Below are 23,804 nucleotides of genomic sequence, written 5' to 3' on the forward strand. Positions count from 1 at the left end.
CTCTGCCTGCCTCTCTGCCTACTTGTGATCTCTGTCTGTCAAATAAAATCTTAAAAAAAAAATAAAGATATTATTTATTTATTTAGAGAGAGAGAGGGAGATAGCAAGGGGGGAGCATGAATGGGGTTGGGAAGGGCAGACACAGAGGGAGAAGGAGACTCCCCGCTGAGCAAAGATCCTGAGACACGGGGGCTTGATTCCAGGACCCTGGGATCATGACGTGGGCCGAAGGCAGATGCTTAATTGACTGAGCCACCCAGGTGCCCCTTCTTTTCTTTTTTAAAGATTAAAATTTGAGAGAGAGAGTGGCGGGAGGGCCACAGGGAGAGGGAAAGAATCCTAAGCAGATCCCATGTTGAATGCAGAGCCCGATGCAGGGTTCATTCCCATGACCCTGGGATCACAACTTCAGGGGAAACCAAGAGTTGGTTGCTTAACCAACTGAGCCACCACGTGCCCCCCTGAGAATTTTCATTGATCGATCACTAAACACTGCAGGAGTTGAGGATCCAAGGTGTGGGGTAATTAAGTCTTTTGGGTGGTTAATACCTAACACTGGGAGGAAAAGAGAGAGGTGAATACTCAGAGTTAAAAGAAAGCACCAGCACCTAATAAAGAATAAACTTTGTTTTTACATTTTGTTTTGTTTTACACAAAAACAGAACTGGTTCTGTAACTTTGGTAGGAGGAAAAAAGGAAGTATTGTTATATTATGTAAAATTCATGGACAAGTAGGGATGCCTGGGTGGCTCAGTCAGTTAAGCATCTGCCTTCGGCTCAGGTCATGATCCTAGGGTTCTGGGTTCTGTCCCTGTTTCTCCCTCTCCTCTGCCTACCGCTCCCCCTGCTTGTGCTCTTTTTATCTCTGTCAAATAAATAAAATCTTTTAAAACATTTTAAAATTCACTGATAAGTAGAACCCGGACCTTTGATTATATCAATGTAAACTTCACTATAATATGTATAATTCCATCATAGATGAAAATAGGTTTGCAAACAGTAGGGAACTTGGAAGGCCTCTAGTGAAAGACATTTCTTTTAAACAATTTTTTTTTTTTTTTAAAGATTTTATTTATTTATTTGTCAGAGACAGAGGGAGAGAGAGTGAGCAGGCAGAGGCAGAGGGAGAAGCAGGCTCCCCGCGGAGCAAGGAGCCCGATGTGGGACTCGATCCCAGGACGCCGGGATCATGACCTGAGCCGAAGGCAGCCGCTTAACCAACTGAGCCACCCAGGCGTCCCTAGTGAAAGACATTTCTTAATCTCACTGCCCCATTTTCTATCCCTCTCACTCAAGAAGGGAGACTAAGCAGATTTCAGGAAAATGATTAGGTGCTGTTTTACTGTGTAGAGGATGAGTATATACAAAAAGGCTGTCTTTCTAGGGCTCCCTTCTCTTACCTTCATGAGCCTGGAGCAGTGATCTAGCCTTGGGAGAACAAGCATTTGGATGTTTCTTTGATTTCCTGTCTGAGGAATTAATATTCAGGACAATGAATCTCTCAAGATATGTCTAAGTACGTATCCTGGCTGTGTTTTATGGCAAATAGGGATCATTACCAAGCACTTTTGAGAAATAAGTAGGAAATAAGAGGTTATTTAATAAGTCTCTTACTATATAATGAGCAAAAAGGCCAAATGGTCGGTTAGGTAGAACTTGAATGCCAATATCTCCTTCTTGTCCAGGAGGTAGAACATTGCCATTTACATCTAAAATCTAGGATAAAATAGAACAATTGATTTAAGGAAATGTTTATGTAAGGTGCATGTTAAAATTTTACTTTGCATGTTTTGTATTTTGCCATTTAAGAATGCAGACTTCCAAAAAAATTTTAAGTATACTTTAAATTCTCAAGAGAAATGTGTTTATTTAAATTCTTAGTGCAAAATACATGATAAAATGCAAGTTAGCAAAATATAAAGAATAAAAATCATCTTTAATTCTATCTAACAATAATCTAATTTTTGGTCATATCTTTTGAGACAATATAGAGATAGGAAAAAAATAGGATCACTTTATAAATACACTGTTTTACAACCTTCTTTTATCATGCAGTATGTCTTGGTTGTCTTATTCTCAAGTAAATATTTCATTACTGGTTTACAAACGTTGTTTAACTATGGAACAAATAAAACCTTACTTCAGGAGCCCAATATAAGTAAGCAGAGAAAGGGGAATGTTCTCTGGTTGAAACACTGCTGAGTATGCCAGAAGCCTTGTTTTCTTACCTTTTCCCGAGTCGTCCTAGTTCCCTGACGTACCTAACAGTGAAAAACTGACAGTAGCTAGCATTACTTAGGCCCTGACTGGATTCCAACTAATAAATGCTACAGCTCTAAGTACTTCACATATATTGTTTTCTTTAGTCATTAACAACAGTCCTATCTGGTTAGCACTATTACCATGCTCAAATGAGGAAACCAAGGTGCAGAGTTTAAGCAACACAGTGTATGACTGAGATGGAATTAAATCTCAGCAATCACACTCCAGATCTTGCCCTCTTCATCACAACACTTCTCTGCAGTCTCTCCAGTGAGTTCAATCCAATTTTTAAAAACCCAGATTAACGTTTTTCAGGCTGGTCACTTAACTCATGTACCACATTTTGCCTTAAATAACTTTTAGCTATCTTTAAATATGAAACCCTCTACTTTCTTTTACGTACATCCACCAAGAGCCTTCAAATCTGAGATGTGGCTTGTGTGGAAAATAGGGGTATAATACTTATTTGGCATTTTCCAGATGGAAATGGGCTGTGTCCCCAAAAGAAACTTGAAAGGCAGAAGAATTCTAAATGTAAAATCTTACTTTTACATTCTTATAAATAAAAAATATATAAATTCCCACCCAGTCATCTAAAGAACATTTGGCTCCAGTATCAAGGAATTACTGATGGAAAGGAGATATTTTAAGAGTTCCAGATACTGGGGTGCCTGGGTGACTCAGTGGGTTAAGCCTCTGCCTTCAGTTCAGGTCATGATCTCAGGGTCCTGGAATCGAACTGGTATTGGGCTCTCTGCTCAGCAAGGAGTCTGCTTCCCCCCGCCCCCCTCCTGCCTCTCTGCCTACTTGTGATCTCTGTCAAATAAATAAATAAAATCTTAAAAAAAAAAAAAAGAGTTCCAGATACTTAAAATAGACTACTCTTTAATGGATAGGAAGAGGCAAATGTTCTATTTCTGGTGAGAATCTCCGGATTATGCAAGTGGCCTTAAAAATCTTTAGACATGAAAATTACGGGCTTTGGGCTTTGAAGTTGCAAGAATCTGATACCCAGCTGGTGGGAGCACATCCCCAGATGCCACACTGTCATTGCAGATGCTCTTAGCTAGGTAACAAGAGAAGTAATAGGAGCCCTTGGGAAAAAGTTGAAAATGGAGGTAGTTGCCTTAGGGAAATATGCACATCAAAACTACAAAGAGATATTACTTCACACCCATTAGTTTAGCTGCTATCAAAAACACAGAAAGTGTTGGTGAAGATGTGGAAAAATCGGAACTCTTGTGCACTGTTTTGGGAATGTAAAATGGTATAACCACTGTAGAAAACAGTATGGCAATTCCTCAAAAAGTTAAAAATAGAATTACCATATGATCCAGCATTTCTGCTTCTGTGTATATACCCAAAAGAATTAAAAGCATGGCCTTGAAGAGATATTTATATACCCATGTTGATCACAGCACTATTCACAATAGCTAAAATGTGGAAAAAACCCACCCATTGACAAATGAACAGAAATGCAAAATGTGTTATATCCATACAATGGGATATTATCCAGCCTTAAAAAAGGAAGGAAATTCTGACCCTTGCTACATGGATAAAACTCGAGGGCATTATGCTAAGTTGTAATTAGCCAGTTACAAAAAGATAAATACTGGTTCCACTTAATACGAGGTACTTATAAATAGTAGTTACAGAAATAGAAAGTAGAATGGTGGTTGCCGGGGCTGGGGACATTGTGGAATGGGAAGTTATTTTAATAGATATAGTCTCAATTTTACAAGATGAAAAGAGTTATGGAGCTAGATCTTGTTAATAATTGCACAATATTATGAATGTATTTAATACCACTGAGCTATGCACTTAAAAATGGCCAAGATGGTAGGGGCGCCTGGGTGGCTCAGTGGGTTAAGCCGCTGCCTTCGGCTCAGGTCATGATCTCGGAGTCCTGGGATTGAGCCCCGCATCGGGCTCTCTGCTCAGCAGGGAGCCTGCTTCCTCCTCTCTCTCTGCCTGCTTGTGATCTCTCTATCAAATAAATAAATAAAATCTTTAAAAAAAATGGTCAAGATGGTATGTTTTATGTGTATTTATTATAATTTAAAATTGGGGGGAAAATTAGCTAGTAATGCTGACTGGGAATGCATGACAGAGCAATTCTCCTCTTGGCCACACCCTTTCTGCATTCAAATGTTGTTGCTCCAGGGACGCCTGGGTGGCTCAGTTGGTTGGACGACTGCCTTCGGCTCAGGTCATGATCCTGGATTCCCGGGATCGAGTCCCACATCGGGCTCCCAGCTCCATGCGGAGTCTGCTTCTCTCTCTGACCTTCTCCTCGCTCATGCTCTCTCTCACTGTCTCTCTCTCTCTCAAATAAATAAATAAAATCTTTTAAAAAAAATGTATTTGCTCCAGAAAACCACTGGGCTCAAATTAGTGGGGTGGTGGTGATTCACTGCTTTTGGATCACTGTGAGTACAGCTGCACCTGTGGGACCTTCACAGCAATGCATATTGGGAATTGTTATTAAGAGGGAAGAAAGGAGCACAGCTTTGTGAAATGCTAGCTTGATTACTTACAATGCATAATAATGCTTAATTACCAATTTCTCTTTCTCTAACCTAAGGCAGCCTATAAACCAATGAACCATTGTTAAGCCTGTTTACAGAATGTAACCAGGACTCCTCTACCATCTCTTCTTAGAAAAGCTTTTCAAAGGAAGGAAATGCAAGGGAAAGATGAATGATAATAATGGCACCTATCTTTTAGGTCTATATTATGTGCCGAACACTTAGTTCTTTAGAGATGTTATCTCATTTAATCCTCACAAGAAGCCTATGATATCAGTTCTGTTATTATTAGGTCAACCAACCACCAGTTTGCCTGGGACTGAGGCAGGAGAGTGTCTCTGGGATGTATGTCTTTCCATGCTAAAACCAAGTAAGTACCAGGCAAATGAGGCAAGTTGGTCACCCTACTCCCTATTTTACAAATCAGGAAACTGAGACTTTAGTAACTTCCCCACAGACACTCAGCCAAAGACACTCAGCTCATGAAGCTCAGAGCCAGACCTGAACCACCAGGCAAACCTACTTTTAGACGAGGTTCTCATCAAAGTTAAAGCAAGGGCGAGAACCCAGATCTGGCTTATTCTATAAGTTGACATCAGCAATCCATTTCAAACTTACTCCAACTTTCTCAAACTTACCCGATCGTAAGAATTGGGATGCTTGTTTAAAACACAGATTTCAGGGTCCCACCTAGAAGGGGCCTGAAAATTAGTATTTTTTAACAAGTATCTGTGTAATCCTTATGATCAGAAAAGCCTGGGAAGATTGATTTTATCTATAATTACCCCTCATTTAGGTTTGGTTTTGTGTGTTCTGTAAATTCATCTATTTTGTGTTTTCATTGCTATGCCATGGTTTTCTCTTATGTATTAGTGCAAGTTCCTTTGGCTATGCCTAGCTTTGGGTCTGCTGATCTGAGAACAATTCTAACCCTGTCCAAATTGTGCAGATGGGATAATAGGATGCTCCTTAGGGATCAGGTGGTAATAACAGCCACGGTTACAGAGAGCCAGGAAATGGCCAGGCAGGGCTGGGTAAGGAGAAAAATACTTCAGCTACTATAAACTGTAGCTTTCTTCGGCCTACTTGAACCCCTTAGAAGGTCTTAACCTCTCTTGTTAGAAAGGGCAATGTGATGGTTGTGGTTAAAAGTACAGATATCGGAACCAGATTGCTTGGGATTGAATCCCAGCACTAGTAGCTCCTAGCTATGTGACCTCTGGTGAATTCCTTCCCTCTCTGTGCCTCATCTATAAAATGGTTCTTTTTTATTTTTTATTGACATGCAGTTGATATACAGTGTTATATTAGTTTTAGGTGTACAACATAGTGATTCAACAAGTTTATATATTATGCTATGCTCACCACAAGTGTAGTCACCCTGTGTCACCATACAATACTACACAATACCGTTGAGTATATTCCCTATGCTGATCTTTTATCTTTGTAACTTACTTATTCTATAATTGGAAGCCTGTATCTCCTACTTCCCTTCAGCCATTTTAAGATGGTTCTTATATTGGTAATGTCTCTCATAAGTTCTTTCTGGGAATCAAATAGATTAATATTTATAAAATGCCTAGAACTGCTTGGCACAAGAAACTTTTTTGCAAAAAAAAAAAAGTGGAGACCATTAAATTAATGTCTCTAATCCATTTCCATTACATGGAAATTAAGATATCATAGAAGCAGCATGAAATCATCGCCAAAACTAGGAGCGTAGCAGAGGGTAGAGTGGGGTAAGTGGTAAACAGATTGGGTTGTTAAATATTCTCCTGGAAGGGGATATACAAACCTTAACATCAAAAGCAGGAGACGGCTTTCCCATTGAGCCAGGCTTAATTTTCATTCCCTTAAAATTTCCGCAGATTAGCACCTAGTTCAGAAGGAAAAAGAATCAAGTAACATTATAAGTAACTTAAAATTCATTCATTCATCTACCATGCATTCATTAAACAAACATTTCTTGATGATCATCATTATTATGATGAGCAAGTCTCAAAATAAAACAAATTTCTGCTCTCGTGGAGTGTAGAGATAGACACTAAACAAATACATAAAGTTACAACACTTAGTAAATTGATAATTACTAAAATATCCACATTAATCAAAACATTTGTACCCATATTAGCATGATACTTATTATGCTGCTTCTATTTCATACATCTGTCAATTTTAGGTATTTTAATTTTTGAGCAGGCACTATAGTCTCATGGTTTATAAATAGAAGCATTATAAAAAGACACTCTATGAAAAATTTTTCAACCTTTCCCTTATCTGCTCCATTGTATGCCTCCTTTTCCTTACATAATAATCAGTCTTGTTAGTAGCTTATTCATTTCCTCTAGAATTCTTTCTTATTCTTATTTCTACAAGCTCTTTAAATAACTCTTTGTAGAAATATACTTGCTCAGGAGTTATGTAGTGAACTCTTAATATTTCAAGTAACAAGGAGCTCAGCATTTTACATGTTTGAGGCAACTCTAAGAGAGTTCCCTCTTACATAAGGGGAAATCTTTCTGTAGATCTAGTATTCTTTCACTTAAAATATATTGTAATGCCTTCACTCTGATCGTCTCTATTGTGGCTTTTCTCAGTAAATGGCTAAACAACTGTATCTGTTACAGGGCTTTTATGCAACTAGCTTCCCTTACAACTTTTTTTTTTAAACTATTCTTCTAACCACTCACCTTCCTCCCTATCTCTCAATCATAAGGATATAATAAACACGTATTTTAAAATTTATTTATCAGTTATTTATATTTATGTATCAGTTTTTATTTATCCAGCTAAGTCGAGTCCAGCCTTGTCTTTTCAATGAGGTCCTATACCGTTTCAGTCTGTCCGTATCCTTCATAGATATCCAGACCTGTCCTTTTTCTCCATTGTTCAGTCACTTCAGGATTGATTGGTTCACCAGCACTCACACAGTGCTTTAAGCTTTTAAATTTATAGCTTCTCAGAAAACAGGTAAGTTAAATTTAGGAGAAAAAATGGAGAGAAATGAAAATTAAAGTTATTTCTAAGAAATTCAATGTAAAGTGTGTTTTAGTTCCCTCCTTCCTCCCCTCGCCAATACAAAATAAACCATTCTAACATTGTAAGGTGACTCCTAAAACATCCTTTTTTTTTCCCTACTTTTATTTTTTGGGAGTGTATGATTTGTTGCCAAAAAAAAAAAAAAAAGCCATGTCACCTCAGGGAAGGTGCTACATGATAACATTTTAAGTCAGTGATTAAAAATTTACCAATTGGGGCACCTGGTTGGTTCAGTAGGTTAAAGCCTCTGCCTTCGGCTCAGGACATGATCCCAGGGTCTTGGGATCGAGCCCTGCATCGAGTCCCACATCAGACTCTCTGCTCAGCAGGGAGCCTGCCTCCCCCTCTCTCTCTGCCTGCCCCTCTACCTACTTGTGATCTCTGTCAAATAAATAAATAAAATCTTAAAAAAAACAATTTACCAGTTGTGTGGTTAAATTGACTGGAATATTATGCAATGGAATACTATAGAGCGGTAAAAAAAAAAAAAGAATAAGGAAAACTCCTAGACAGTGCTGTCCAACAGAAATTTTTGCCACAATCAAAGTGTTCTATTATCTGCACTATCCACTGCAGTATCATCTAGCCCTATGTGGCTATTGAGCGCTTGAAACATAGCTAGTGCAACTTTGGAACTGAATTTTTAGTTAATTAAAATTAAATGTAAGGGGCATCTGGGTGGCTTAGTGGGTTAAAGCCTCTGCCTTCGGCTCAGGTCATGATCTCAGGGTCCTGGGATCGAGTCCCGCATCGGGCTCTCTGCTCAGTGGGGATCCTGCTTTCCCCCCCTCTCTCTGCCTTCCTCTCTGCCTACTTGTGATCTCTGTCTGTCAAATAAATAAATAAAATCTTTAAAAAATTTTTTAAAAATTATATTTAAGTAATTACATGGAGCAATATTTACCATATTGGATAGAACTGGATAGCACACAGTTCCAGTATATATTTTTAGGCAAAAAAGGGAAGGTACAGAACCGTGAACATATTATGTTTCCATTTATGTTTTTTGTGTGTTTGTTTTGTTTATATATTTATTTATTTTTATTTGACAGAGATCACAAGTAGGCAGAGAGGCAGGCAGAGAGAGAGGAAGGAAAGCAGACTCCCTGCGGGTCTTGATCCCAGGACCCTGGGACCATGACCAGAGCTGAAGGCAGAGGCTTTAACTCACTGAGCCACCCAGGCACCCCTCCATTTATGTTTATAAAAGGGTGAGAATACTGGCATATTGGCTTGTGTTTGCACAGATTTCACGGAGGAGAACTGAGATGGAGGACAAGGCTTAGAAAAAGAACTTTCACTCTGTATTTTTACACACCTATTGAATTTTATGTTGTATGAAATACTCCCTATTCAAAAAGTTTTTAAAAATTTTAACAATTCAAAAATATTTACCAATGCACACTTTCAAATGGAATCAGTAATAGAGCAAAAGATATCTATCCTTTCTTCTATTTGCTGGACTAGAGTTCTAAATAGGGGTTATTTTTCTGGTTTCTCAGCTCAGGCAACATTCATCATCTAAAAGATTAAGCACTGGGGCACCTGGGTGGCTCAGTGGGTTTAAAGCCTCTGCCTTCAGCTCAGGTCATGATCCCAGGGTCCTGGGATCGAGCCCTGCATCGGGCTCTCTGCTCAGCGGGGAGCCTGCTTCCTCCTCTCTCTCTGCCTGCCTCTCTGACTACTTGTAATCTCTGTCTATCAAATAAATAAGTAAAATCTTTAAAAAAAATTAAAAAAAATAAAAGATTAAACACCTTTTATCCATAACCACTGGGCTCCAAAGGGGTACACCCACGGCTGAACCCTCCCTCTCCTCTTCTTGTTTGGGGGAGCCTGCCCTGGACCTAATAATTACGACTTAAAGAATGAGAGCAAGAAGGAAAAGGGGGACAAGAGATTGTTAAACTCCATACCTACCAATGTGGAACTATGTTTTTAATAGTTCTATGTTTTTAACAGAAATAGCCTTTATTTTATGGCTTCCTTTTCTTCTCCCCTAACCCCACTAAGTGCCTATTTACCAACCTGCTTACCTGGTCATATCATTCTGTATAAGCATTCGGTATGCAGTTGGTGCTGAACAGAAGACTGTGATGGGAAACTTGGAAAGTGTCTGCAATTTAGAAGTAAACTCTTAGTCTTACTACAACTTTAAAAATAAGTCCCTAAATGTTTATGGTAGGCACAGCACAACTTAAACGTTGTTTATTCCAACATAAATGTATTCACACCTTTCCTTTGTATATCTTTTCAGGATAATTGACTTTCCAGGTATGAAATATCTTAAATCATGTTGTCTACTCTGATTTCTGCAAGTTGCTTTATTTATCAGTCCTGTCAGGGACACTGCTAAAGCATTCCTGAATAGTGACCTCTTGCGCCCTGGGCCTTACTTGCAAGATGGAAGTTGGCTCGAAACGTGGCAAATAATGTGCAAATACACATGCTCCCTGGATCCATGGAGAAAAGACACTACTCCATGCCGACTTTGCCCAGCCTGTGTCTGAGGTATTCCATATCACATCTGAAGGAGTCAAATCCAGCCAGAACCTGGGAAAACAAAGAATAGTCCTGATATATATAAGGAAAACAAATTGAAAAGATCAACAAATGAATTATCACCTTTGTAGTTTTGACACGTCAAGCTGGAGTTCTGTGAAGGTACCTTCCATTTACAGATAATCCTAAACCAAAACTGCTATGAGTGTGTCCAGTCATTTTAGGGGATCCGCTTGTTCCACTGGTAAAGTAAATGGACATCATCTCATCGTGTTTTGTCTTCACACAGGTGTGGCTGTCACTGGCATGTCTGCAAAGGAAGAACTACATTGATTCTGCACATTGCACGTGGCATCATGAACTGTTACCACAGAAAAGAATTCAAGAAACCATCTACATGGACCTCTTCACCTCATGGATCAGGGCCCGGTGACTTAGGTTGAATTCCGAGGTAAAAGTCATCTCTTTATCTTCATAGGTGCTTTCTGGAATTAAACTAAATTTTGTCATCAAAGCCCATTTATAATAGGCTTATAATTGGTTTCATAGCTTTTTACTATGTGATAAAAAAGAGCTGAAGCATTTTAAAAAACTCAAGTGTTTTATCATACCGTCAGCAGAATGAGGAATCTTTGATCTTATAATCAAGACTACGTGAGAATGGCCCCTTCCCCTTCACTGTGGATGTTTTCAAGTGATTTTTTTTTTTTTAAGGAAGTGAGTATGTGATTAGAAGTCATGGGTGATGGTATAAGGCAAGATGGTAATTCCCACATTGTTCAAGAATCGGATGTAGATCCAATGGATAACTGGGCTGCTAATAGGTCATACATTAGAGCACCTGAGAAGAGGTAAGCTCTGTACATACAGTGCCTAAAAAGCATAGAGATTTTATCTGGGAGTGTTGGGCTGAGAATGAAACATTAGAATTAGAAACATCCAGGGGCACCTGGAGGCTCAGTGGGTTAAAGCCTCTGCCTTTGGTTCAGGTCATGATCTCAGGGTCCTGGAATCAAGCCCTGCACTGGGCTCTCTGCTCAGTGTGAAATCTGCTTCCCCCTCTCTCTCTGCCTGCCTCTCTGCCTACTTGTGATCTCTGTCTGTCAAATAAATAAATAAAATCTTAATTAAAAAAAAGAATTAGAAACATCCAGGGGTGCTTGGGTGGCTCAGTTGTTGGGTGTCTGCCCTCAGCTTGGGTCATGATCCCAGGGTCCTGGGATTGAGCCCCGCATTGGGCTCCCTGCTTAGCAGGAAACCTGCTTCTCCTTCTCCCACTCCCCCTGCTTGTGTTCCTTCTCTCGCTGTGTTTCTGTCAAATAAATAAATAAAATATCTTAAAAAAAAAAAAAGGAAGAAACATCCAGGCTACAAGAATTATAGAAAAGTTGTTTTAAAAGCCTAATGAAGCTAGACTAAGTGTTTAGTCTATGATTCCATAATTTCTTCCTTAAAAATAGTACCTATAGCTATGTACGTTTCATTTCTATAGAAACCTAAGGTGGGGTTATCATACCAATTTCACCACTAGAGGCTGTAAACGTAGCAGGAGTGTGGCCTCAGGTGCCAGACTCCCTGGGTTTGAAACCCAGCTCTGCCAAATCCTAGCTTTTGGCCTTATTCACGTGTATTACTGTAGTACACATTCTTAAGTTATTGTGACATGTAAATGAGTTAATATATGTGAAATGCTTGGGACAGTTTTTGGCACATAAACAAAGCCATATAAATATTACCCAAGTTGCAAGTATAACATTTTTAATTAGCACAGTACTTGGCTTTTGGTAAAATCTCAGTAAATGTTAGCTATTTTAGAGGAGGTAGGAATAAGTATGTAGTTGCAAACATACTCCCAATTCCTTGGGTAAAGGTGGGAAGCTCATTCTAGAGAGGGAACTGGCTGCCAACTGAAAACTAAGATAGAACCAATACTGGGCGAGAGTGCTAAATGACCCCTGGAAGCATTCTACAGAAGGGACTGAACATCAGTGTAACTTAGTTTTATAATAGCATCCATTAACATTAAGTGTTTTTGTTTATAACCCGAAGTGTTGGCATCTGCAAGGAAATGATATAGCCTACGCGTAAGAACTGATGATCAGTTTCTCTGGGTGACGATAACAGCTCTGTGTTGGTGCTATGAATGCACCTCCTAGATTGGGCTGCAGGAACGAAGGACTTACTCCCCACAGCTGCTCGGAGCCCTATTCAGAGATAGCTTTGGCTGAAGAGAGCTGCCTCGCTCAAGGTCATCCCTTCCTTCTAGGGAAAGCACACGCTCAGTTACTGATCAGTAATGGTATATAAAGGCCAGGACCTTTTGCTTTATCTTGGAACAGCTTTGAAGGACTATCCAAGCCCCAGAGTACCAGTGGATTAGCTGAAGGTTTTTCTGGGAGTGCATGGCAGATAAATTTCTTCTTTTGCTCAGTCCCCCTCCTTGCCCTTCTTTCATAGATGTTGACCCCAAGACAAATCCTTAATAAACTTCTTACACAACCGATCTCTATCTCAGGGCCTGCTTCCTTCAAGATCCTAACATACAAAAACCACTCCAAGCTCCTGCCTGCCTCAGAGCTTTGCAGATTATTAGTGCAGGAGTAATCACCAGTTTTTCCCTTTGCCTCGTTTTAATTTTCATTTTTCTGATCACTTGTGGGTTGAATATCTTTTCAATTATTGCCTTTCTTTCTGGGGAAGCTGTTCTTTAACAGTTATGGCTACTCACTTCATCATCTCCTTGAGGTTCCCCCAACCGTCTTTGGGTTTCTGAGACACAATTAGCTTGGAGTGCAGATTTTCACATTTAGATGCAACAGCATCTACTGCTGGGGCTAAAACTTCGTTGGTAATAATGCACTTGGCTTTCGAAGACTGCAGTCTGTAGAGAATGTCTTTCTGGGTCAGCTGAGTGGTTCCTGGAATTAAAACTGTCCCTGAAGGAGCAGAAGAAAACAACATATAGAAGGAAGGATTTTCTTTATCGTGTTAGTTACTGTACTATAGATTGCTCCTGTGTCCTCTCTGTGTCTCAGAATGAGTTTGCCATTCAGTTTACCAGTCTAGGTAGTCTATTTGCCTTCCTTTCATTATTCTGCTTTTGCCTTTCAAAGCATCTCAATATCTATGTCCCTTTTGACCGAACATGAAAGCATGTTAAAAGCTGGCTAATTTTCTTCTATCTGAAGACAATTCATAACATTCAGCTTGAAGACAGGTTTGTTTTTTTTTTTTCATTTTTTTGAAGACAGTTTTGACTGAAGAGTTATATTATCCAATATTTATAGGCTAAGTGCCAGATGCTAGTATAAGTGCTTTGCACGTTTTAACTTATTTAATCCCTACAAAAAAACCCCATAAAATCTATGAATAATTTGCCAAAGATCACTGGAGTAGAAAGTAGCAGTGCAGGGATTGAACTCTGTAGCCTGACCCCATAGCTGTACTTGTAACTACTTCAGTCCAGCACCTTTTAAAACGTACATAAATGTTTTATGATTTCTTTCCAAAGGGAGGGATTGAGGCATTCATCTTTTCAGTGCTTCTACTTCTCCCTGCTGTAAATTACACTGTAAGTGTAGTATAATTGTTAAGAGTCTGTCCTGCAGCCAAACAGTCTTATCAGTTGGCCTTGGAAAAGCCACTTCATCTCCATGAGTCTCAGGTTCTACATCTGTATAATGGGGATTCTTTAAGATTAATGAGGAGTAAATGAGTTAAAATGTGTAAAGAGTGCTGAATAAATTTTAGCTATTATTTTCTCAAAGGATTATTGGAATTTCAAGAATGTATCTGGATCTGTATCTATAGTTATATGTATCCATATCTATATCTCGGGCTCTACCACTCTCAAGTCCAGACCCTAGAGAGAGGGGTGGAAGTTATGCACTGAGCAGTGGTGTCTACTCTTCCCAGCGTCACAGCAGGAATGGAAGATTGAAGAACATGTACCTGCTCATTCCTGGACTCTCGACACTGGCTTGTCTTTCCCTTTGGGGAAGGACAGTCCCCTCCAGTGGAGATATTCAGGAAACAGACAACCAGGACCAAAACCCAAAGTTCTTCAGAATATCTTTCTTTTCTAATCAGGTAATGCAGCATTGTTTATGAGTCTTTAAATCCAAGGTCATTCCTTAGAGATGATCCATCTGGGGATAATTAATTAACCTACCATGGCCTAACAGTTTTCTATAATTTAAAAGCACTCTGTAAGAACAAGCCCACTGCCAGCATTTCATGCCTAGCTGAAGCGCTTTATTTAAACACATCACCCTTAGATAATTAATTCCTGCTAATACATTATTCATATTCTATCTGTAAAGAACCTATGAATAGTGATCAGTCTTACCTATTAAAACTACTTCCTGTCCAAATTAGTCATTTAGGGAAACATTACATAGTCTCTTGCCAGGGAACAAAATGTTACTTTAAATCTTAGTGGGGGGACATCGCTTCTTGGCCTTTTGGCTAAGATCAAGTGTAAATCTTGGGGAAGGCCTCTTATTACCGTGTTGATGATATAGGGTGTACAAAATGATATTACCAATATGTACATTTGCATGAAGGGTCAAAAGACTCTGGTACTAGTAGTCCCTTCTCTGCCTGTTAACAGATCTACATGAAAAGACAAAGTTTTTCCAGAAGTTTGTTTGGTGGATGAAAAAAGTAACTTTTGTGATTCAATTTGGCAACAGGATTTGAAAGCCTAGCCTATCCACCCATCCATCTAGATGGTAGATAATGCTTATTTTCAGCATTGTTAGTATATTAGATTTACCATTTACTGTCTCCCTTTCATTCTCCCTTCCAGGAGAATCTGCCTTCCTTTCTGCAGCCCCAATAACTATGTTTGTATCCGATGCACCTGCCTCTGACCACATCTGACTGGCCCAACCCAAGCCATGCCAGTCAGATTCTGCCTCAAGTATTTGATTTAAGAGACTGAGTAGGAGACATACAGAGTTAGGGGCTAAGGCATCTGTGTAGCAAACCAAGCCACATGTCAGGGAAAATGAAGGGGAGCAAAGAAATCATGTGTTAGTAGAAAGAAGTCAAAGGAACATATGCTTAAGGGATACAGAGACAGGAGGCCCTATGGCTTTAAAGCAAAAGAAATGGAGAAAGAAGCCAGTTGCTCTGTCTGTATTTTTTGTCCCCTGTAGATCCTTCCATAGATGTTCAATAATTTTCCTTCCTTACTGAACTAATATATATTAAATGGATTTCTGGTCCTGGCAGTCCAACGTGTTGCCCCTTTACTAAGACAGTGAGCTTAAGCAGCATTCATGAAAGCTATCACTTTGTTTCCAGAAAAAAAAAAAAAACACTGTTAAAAGTGGGCTCTGCTACTCTAGTGTACAATTCATCGGTACATATGATATGAGAACATGTAACTCAAATGCAGGTAATTATGATGAATTAAGAATGTTTACTCAATATAATTATTTATTAAAACAGTAGGGATATTAATTAATTCAACAAATATTTTACCGAGCATTTACTATATGCTGGTAATTGAAGGTACAGACATGTCTATCTTAGTCATTGGCTTTTAGGAACATACATAGTCCTAGGGGAATGACAAATTTATTCCAAATAGACACTCAGACACTACAGTACAGGTTAAAATAGAAACATATACATGTTTTCTAGGGGATGTCAAAAAAGAAAGCACCTGAATTGGGACATCAGGGTAGGGTTGCCTGAGAAGTGATATTAGAGTTGAGACCTGAAAATCTAATAGAAGTTGTCCAAGTGGTTAGGTGTGAAGGAAAGGCTTTCCAAGTACAGGAAATAGTATGCACAAAATCCAGGAAAAGAGAAAGATCATGAACCTTATAGGAAACCATTTGATATGGCTGGAGCAGAGAGTATGAAAACAATGACGGGAGGAGATCAAACCTTCCGTGACACGCCTAAAGAAGTTCTGATTTTACATAGTAGGCAATGGAGAATTATTAAATAACATCAAGCAGCATATTGACAGGATGAAATATGCATTCTAGAAAGAACGCTAGCTATGGAGGATGAATTGGATTGGAGTAAGGTGTGGGCACACACAAGATCAGAAATAGGGAGACTTTTGGGCAAATCCATTCAAGAGATGCCAAACGTGTGAACTAAAGCAATGGCGATGGGATTGGAGGAGGAGGACAACTCTGGGGACATGTAAGAAGTCAGAGTTACAAGATGTAGGAACTGATTTGGAAGGAGGAGTAGCAGCTGCTTGCTTTGGGCACCAGATAAATGGCAATTAACCATGAGAGAAATAAAGGCATGAAATGAGAACTTTGAGTTTGTGGCTGCATTGAGTTTCAGATGACAGTGGGTCTATAGAAGGAAAACAGTGGTAGGTATGAGGGTATTCCATTGTTGATTGGCAATTGGTTAATAAACCTATTTCATTATGAAAAACCTAACTCATAGTTTAGGTCAAAAGATATGGTGTGTTTCCAACACATTTCTAAGGTTCCTGAGAAGAATACTATATTGTATACAGTTCCTCAAATAATTTACCCAAATAACTGTCTCATGATTACTTACAGTTTTGGTAGATCTCCCATCCAGTCTACTTTAAATGTAATCAGATTTCAAACACTACTAACCTGTTCGCAGACAGGCTACATTTGCAAGCCACCATTCTGGGATCTTGGGAAGAATCACAATTACTCTATCTCCTCTTTGCAGGGAACAGGCTTCTGTAAGTATATTGGCAAATTTCCTAGACAAAGATCCCAGTTCCTCAAAACTCCATCTCACTTCTTCTCCATTTCCATTTATCCACCAGAAGGCTGGATTGGAAGGTCTCTTTCCAGCCTGAGGAAAGGCACACCAGATGATTTAAAGCTCCTGATGCAGCTTAATTCTATTTTAACTGACTCAGTGGAATATTTTCTCAGAAGAAAATTCATAGGTCTTTAATTAGGTCACATGGGGAAATTTGGAAATAACTCTGGGGTCTTCATTTCTAGCTGTCAGGAGCCCCGTTTTGTTTTGTTTTGTTTTTTAAAGATTTTATTGATTTATTTGACAGAGAGAGAGATCACAAGTAGGCAAAGGAGGGGTGGGGGGGAAGCAGGCTCCCCACTGAGTGGATAGCCTGATGCAGGGCTTGATCCCAGGACCCTGAGGCCATGACCTGAGCTGAAGGCAGAGGTTTAGCCCACTGAGCCACATAGGCACCCCTGTCAGGAACCATGTTATTTTTCATTTAGCCTGATTGTTTTTCTTTCCAAAAAGTTAGAATTCTTGCATCCTTTTATGTTCTCTCATTGCTATATCTATACCTCATTCCCTACCATTTCTGACCATTTCTGACTTTCATACTACTACTTTTTGGTATTTTTAAGAAGTTAACCTATGGGGTGCCTGGGTGGCTCAGTGGATTAAAGCCTCTGCCTTCGGTTCAGGTCATGATCTCAGGTTCCTGGGATTGAGCCCCGCATCGGGCTCTCTGCTCAGCAGGGAGCCTGCTTCTTCCTCTCTCTCTGCCTGCCTCTCTGCCTACTTGTGATCTCTGTCTGTCAAATAAATAAATAAAATCTTAAAAAAAAGAAGTTAACCTATAATCATACCTTTTTATAAACCAGGCTTTCTCAACTATGAAACTATTAACATGTTGAGCCACATAATTTTTTGCTATGGGGGACTGTCCTTGTATTAGAGGATACATAGCAGCATCCCTGGCCAAAATTGTTTCCAGACATTCGCCCTGGGGGCAAAATCACTTCTATCTGAGAAACTGTAGTTGGACTGGCCCTTGTTCCTTACCTTTTCCACATTGGTCCATTCGTCCAGGACATCTTTAGCAAAGTTGAAATACTCTGGAATCTCCAGTCTGAATTCCTGTTTCATAGATTCATAATTGGAAAAATTCTGAGGTGAAACTGTTCTGTAATCTTTATGTAGTACTCTCACAGAACCAGGGATTGCGAGGCGCTGAAAACACTTGGCACGAAGTAATGTCTCCATGGTGACAAGAGCTAGCATCAGTCTTGCTGGAAGTGTTAGCACTCAGGATTTCCACAGAAGCCGGTTCATCTAAAAGACAAGCTAATGAACATGCATTTGTCTCTGTCCTAAAGGTAGCCATACCACAAAGTAGCTAAGTTTTATTATTATTTATAATCATCATACAAGTGCCATTCTCTGAGCACTCAATATGTTTCGAACACCGTACTCAGTGCTTTACTTACATATGAATTATAGTAAATTTTCAGAGTAACTCTGTGAAGTGGATATTATCATCTCTGTTTACAGATAGAAAAAATTACTAAGAGGCTGTCTTAGTGAACTCTGGCCACCATAAGAAAATACTATAGACAGGCTGGTCAAAACAACATTTATTTCTCACAGTTCTGGAAGCTGGGAAGTCCAAGATCAACTGCTAGCCAATTCAGTTCCCCCGTATGGGCTCTGTTCCTGACTTTGCAGATGACAACTTTCTCTTTATGTACTCACATGGTAGAGAGAGTGAGAGCTCTGGTTTTTCTTCTTCTTCTATTAGGATACTAAGCCCATCATTGGGGCCTCACCCTTATGACCTCATCTAAACCTAATTACCTCCCAATGACCCCACCTCCAAATACCATCACATTTTGGGGGTTAAGGTTTCAACATATGAATTTGGAGAGAGGCACAAACATTCAGTACACAACAAAGGCACTAGCTGGATTTGAACCTAGAGCTGTCTGGTCCCAGCCCATTTTCCTGACTATGTACTGCATGCTATTGTCTCCCATATGCATTTCGAAAGAAGTAAAGATCTGAGTCACCCAGTTACTCCCAGTGAAAGCAAAGATATCTAATATATTTCACCTGCATTTCAAAAGTTATAGAGACATGTTAAGGAGAAATTTCCACAGTGGATAATCCATAAGTGAAGAAATAGAGTAACCTAGTACCAATTAGGCATGAAAGAACTGTCAAAAATCGTTTAGTTTATAGGCTGTAGTTCCCATGCTCCCAAATAGGAGCCCACACAACCTTCGAGTCCAGACTTGGAGCTGCGTTTACCAGAGATGTCATCACAGGTCTTTAACCTTTGGGACTTTTGTGGGGGAGGACCCTCCAGGCCACCTAGCCCTCCCTGTTTCTGTGGGAATTCATCTGATCATGATGTCATTTACCTGGCTGAGATCTCATAAACAAGGTTGTTAAAAACATGGTTCTAGAGATGATAGGGTTCTTCTTCATACTTTCTGTAATTTTCCAAATTTCCTACAATGAAATACTACTCTCACAATCATTAAATCATTTTTTTATAGAGGGAGGGGCAGAGGGAAGGGAGAGAGAGAATCTTAAGGAGGCCTCACTCATGGAGCCTAATGCAGGACTGGATCTCACAACCCTAAGATCCTGACCTAAGCCGACACTTAACCGACTGAGCCACCCAGGCACCCTATCATTAAGTCATTTTTAACTGCAGCTCTAGCTGTGCAGTATGTAAGGCAGTGTGGCTATGTGGAAGAGTTTCTGTATTGATGCATTGCCAAATAATGGATATCATCCATAAGTTTAATCCTAAATGGGCCTGGTGTTTAGGCATCATGTTGCTGCACCCAATGCACTGGGAGATCTAGGTACTTCTTCTGACCCTCCCACATCTTTATGTGACAACCTGACAAGTCACTGAGCTTGAGTCCTCTGAGTTCATCTGGTTTGATCTCCTCATTTTTTGGAAAGAAAATGGAACCCCAGAGAGGGGAAGCAACTCACTTCAATAGGTCATGTCAGAGTGAGAACTAGAACTCATGTCTGTGGATTCCCATTTCAGTGTTCTCTTTACTATAGTTCAATAGGATTCAGTAGAGCAGTGATTCTCAACTCTTGATGTGTATTTGAATCACCAGGAAAGCTTCTTTTTTTTTTTTTTAAATACCAATGCCTGGGGCTTAGACCAATTAAATCGAAATCTCTAGGGGTGGGGCCAGGGCATCATATTTTTTAAAAATTTCCTCAGAGGATGCTAATGTGCAATCAAGGTTGAGAATCACTCATCCAGAGGTGATCTGTGAGCCAGCAGATCAGCATCACCTGGAAGCTGGTGAGAAATGTACATTTTTGGGCACCTGGATGGCTCAGTCATTAAGCATCTGCCTTTGGCTCAGGTCATGATCTCAGGGTCCCAGATAGAGCCCCACATCGGGCTCTTGCTCGGAGGGAAGGCTGCTTCTCCCTCTGCCCCTCCCCCAGCTTGTGCACACACTCTCTCTTCCTCTCTCCCAAATAAATAAATAAATAACTTTTAAAATATTTACTTATTTGACAGAGAAAGACACAGTGAGAGAGGGAACACAAGCGGAGGGAGTGGGAGAGAGAGAAGCAGGCTTCCCACTGAGCCGGGAACCTCTATCAGAGCAGGAACGTCTATCAGAGAGTTGTCACAAAGATTAAATGAGATAATGCATGCAAAATGCTTATCATGGTGTCTTGCCTATTGCTACCCACCCACTGGAGTAGGGGTCAGCAAACTTTTTCTGTAAAAGTCCAGATAGTAAATATGGCTTTGTGCACCATATGGTCTCTGTGGCAACAGTTTACCTCAACTCTGGTTAAGATAGCAGCCACTGACAGACAATACATGACTAAATGGGCATGGCTGTGTTCCAAACAAAACCCATTTATGGATATTAAAACTTGAACTTCATGCAATTTTTTTTTTAAGATTTATTTATTTGAGAGAGAGAGAAAGCACATGCAGGGGGAGGGCCAGTAGGAGAAGGAGATAGAGACTCCCAAGCAGACTCCCTATGGAGGGTGGAGCCTGATGCAGGGCTTGATCGTATAACCCTGAGATCATGACCTGAGCCCAAACCAAGAGTTGGACGCTCAACCAACTTTGCCACCCAGGTGCCCCTCATGTAATTTTCATATGTCATGAATTAGTATTCCTCTTTTGACTTTTTTGAAATATTTGAAAATATAATATAAAACCATTCTTGGTGGGGCGCCTGGGTGGCTCAGTGGTTTAAAGCCTCTGCCTTCAGCTCAGATCATGATCCCAGGGTCCTGGGATCAAGCCCCACATCGGGCTCTGTGCTCAGCGGGGAGCCTGCTTCTCTCCCTCTCTCTCTGCCTGCCTCTCTGCTAACTTATGCTTTCTGTCTGTCAAATAAATAAAATCTTTAAAAAAAAATTTATTGGTTTGTAGCCTGTATAAAAACAGACAGAAGGCTGGATTTAACTCATGGGCTGTAGTTCACTGATCTTTGGTGCTACAGTATAGGTTTTGTGAGGGTGGGCATTTTGTCTGTTATGTTCATGGTACTATCCCTAGGAAATAACATAGTGTTTGGCTCCCAGTATGTGCTTATTTTTTGAATGAATAAATGATGTTTTCAGAAGGGAGAACTTTGTATATGGTTTATTTCTATAGCTAAAGGTTATATTAGACCTGAAAAGTACCTCTATTGCTTAACCAAATTTATATGACTACATGTACTGTTCATATATGGCTATTTAAATTTAAATTTAATACTATTTAAAAACACTGGCTGCATTTCAAATGCTTAACAGCCACATGTGACTAGTAGCTACTGCATATAGGTAACTGCAAACACAGAACATTTCTATCATTGCAGAACATTCTTGTAGACAGTGCTGACCTATATTGACAATCGCTGAGAAATGGATGATATGAAACATTAAAATACAGGCAGTTGGGGCGCCTGGGTGGCTCAGTGGGTTAAGCCTCTGCCTTCTGCTAGGGTCATGATCTCAGGGTCCTGGGATCGAGCCCCGCATCAGGCTCTCTGCTCAGCAGGGAGCCTGCTTCCCCCTCCTCTCTCTGCCTGCCTCTCTGCCTACTTGTGATCTCTCCCTGTAACAAATAAATAAACAAAATCTAAAAAAAAAAATACAGGCAAACTGAGGTGAATGGTTTCCCAGGTAAGATTTTTCCAAGGGTTTCCAAGGGGTTAGGATTAGCAAAGTACTGCCTCCCACTGTTGTCTTGTTTGGCAGTAAGGGTTGAGTAGAGAGGGAACCAACCTTCTCTGCTATTTGCTGGCAAGTTATAGCCCACACATTTGGCAGTTATCTGCCATATTACAGAATTAGTGTCAGGGCTCCTTCAACTGAAGGAAGAAGTTAAGTAGTACTTAAAACTATGTTTTTAGTGTTGTGACTTTTTCTCTTTATTTTCAATTTTTTAGAGAAGGTCTTCAAATGGTTCAAATGTTAAATGTTCAAATGTTAAAAATTACAGTGAAAAATTGCGCCCTTCCCCCCACCACCGCCCACCCACCTGGGTGGCTCAGTCTGTTAAGTGCCTGCCTCTTCATTTTGGCTCAAGTCATGATCTCAGGGTTGTGAGGTTCAGCCCATGTATGGCTCCACACTGGGCATTGAGCTTGCTTAAGATTCTCTCTCTCCCTCTCCATCTGGCCCTCCACCCTCTCTAAAAAAAAAAAAATGCCCTTTCCCACCCCCATCTCACAGCTGCCCAGTTTCATCCCAACCCACTCCCTCCAGGAACTATGATTAGTTCTATGTATCTCTTTAGGATTTCTTTCCATGTATTTCAGCAGATGACTATAGATCCTTATTTCTTCACCACTTTGACACAACAGGTAGCCTAGAATACTACACTGTTCTTGTAGTTTAAAATTTTTTTATAACAAATTCTTGAAGGTCCATCCATGTCAGTACATGAGGATCTTTCTCATTTTGTTTTGTTTTCGTTTTTTTTTTAAAGAGCTGCATGGCATTCCAGTGAACAACTGTACCATAATTTCTTTTTTTTTTTTTAAGATTTTATTTATTTATTTGACAGAGAGACAGATCACAAGTAGGCAGAGAGGCAGGCAGAGAAAGGAGGATGCAGGCTCCCTGCCAAGCAGAGAGCCCAATGTAGGACTCGATCCCAGGACCCTGAGATCATGACCTGAGCTGAAGGCAGAGGCTTAACCCACTGAGCCACCCAGGCACCCCTATGTTTACAGCTTTTTGTGTGCACATACTCTTAGATAGACTTACACAGCAGCTGAGAAATTCTGATAGAAACACTTGGGCTGCCTAAGACTTCCATGAGAACATTTTTGGTCTGTTGCTTTTGGTTGCTTTTTTGTTATCTTGGCTCAAAAGTGTGCATGCCAGACCAGCAAACCTTACATAGGAGACAGATAGGGTAGTACTCACTAAAGTGACGGATTCCGACACAGCTGAGGTGATGGCAGACCAGTTTCCTGGGAGAGCAGTCCTGAAACTTGAACTCTCGCTTCTGTGTTAGTTCTGGCAGTAGCCAAAAGAAGAGGGAGAAGTAGTAGTCTGACAACTGGAAGACGCCAGACATACCCAGACGGCCTTTCCTGGATTGGTAGAGACATTCCAGAGGGAGGAGCCAGAGTGCTGGGCTAAGATTATGCTCAAAATTTATGCAATCTCCTGCCACCCTCCAATTCATAGTTAATGATTTAAATACACTGCAAGCTTTTGCTGGTGGGGGGGTGGGGATTGGGAAAGTAATTTATT

General features: G+C 40.1%; 2 protein-coding genes and 1 non-coding gene across 5 annotated transcripts in view; 2 read left to right on the plus strand and 1 right to left on the minus strand.

Moving 5' to 3' along the window:
- ERI2 (ERI1 exoribonuclease family member 2) overlaps positions 1–10,232 on the plus strand; it is a 23,617-nt gene extending 13,385 nt beyond the window's left edge. Inside the window, exon 9 of the mRNA XM_032843965.1 lies at positions 10,087–10,232. Coding sequence (XP_032699856.1) covers positions 10,087–10,095 — 9 coding nt within the window. The 3' untranslated portion in view covers positions 10,096–10,232. The remainder of the gene's footprint in view (positions 1–10,086) is intronic.
- The window catches only part of ACSM3 (acyl-CoA synthetase medium chain family member 3), a 27,856-nt gene extending 4,282 nt beyond the window's left edge, over positions 1–23,574 (minus strand). Inside the window, exons 1-10 of one of the 3 annotated variants that reach the window (XM_032843967.1) lie at positions 23,472–23,574; positions 18,102–18,383; positions 16,937–17,147; positions 13,060–13,267; positions 10,498–10,641; positions 10,226–10,382; positions 9,866–9,945; positions 7,622–7,745; positions 6,586–6,666; positions 1,615–1,716 (exon numbers count right to left, since the gene is read on the minus strand). In XM_032843967.1, coding sequence (XP_032699858.1) covers positions 1,615–1,716; positions 6,586–6,666; positions 7,622–7,745; positions 9,866–9,945; positions 10,226–10,382; positions 10,498–10,641; positions 13,060–13,267; positions 16,937–17,147; positions 18,102–18,320 — 1,326 coding nt within the window. In that variant the 5' untranslated portion in view covers positions 18,321–18,383; positions 23,472–23,574. Of the gene's footprint in view, positions 1–1,614; positions 1,717–6,585; positions 6,667–7,621; positions 7,746–9,865; positions 9,946–10,225; positions 10,383–10,497; positions 10,642–13,059; positions 13,268–16,936; positions 17,148–18,101; positions 18,410–23,471 lie in introns of all 3 variants that reach the window. The other 2 variants (XM_032843968.1, XM_032843966.1) reach the window with 2 other exon arrangements.
- On the plus strand, positions 14,779–14,967 carry LOC116859050. Its single transcript, XR_004381080.1, has one exon. It is a non-coding gene; the product is annotated as a U2 spliceosomal RNA (small nuclear RNA).
- Positions 23,575–23,804: the final 230 nt, after the last annotated feature.

This window comes from Lontra canadensis, unplaced genomic scaffold, assembly GCF_010015895.1.
Source record: "Lontra canadensis isolate GAN:19392208 unplaced genomic scaffold, GSC_riverotter_1.0 scaffold146, whole genome shotgun sequence".
NCBI classification, from domain to species: domain Eukaryota; kingdom Metazoa; phylum Chordata; class Mammalia; order Carnivora; family Mustelidae; genus Lontra; species Lontra canadensis.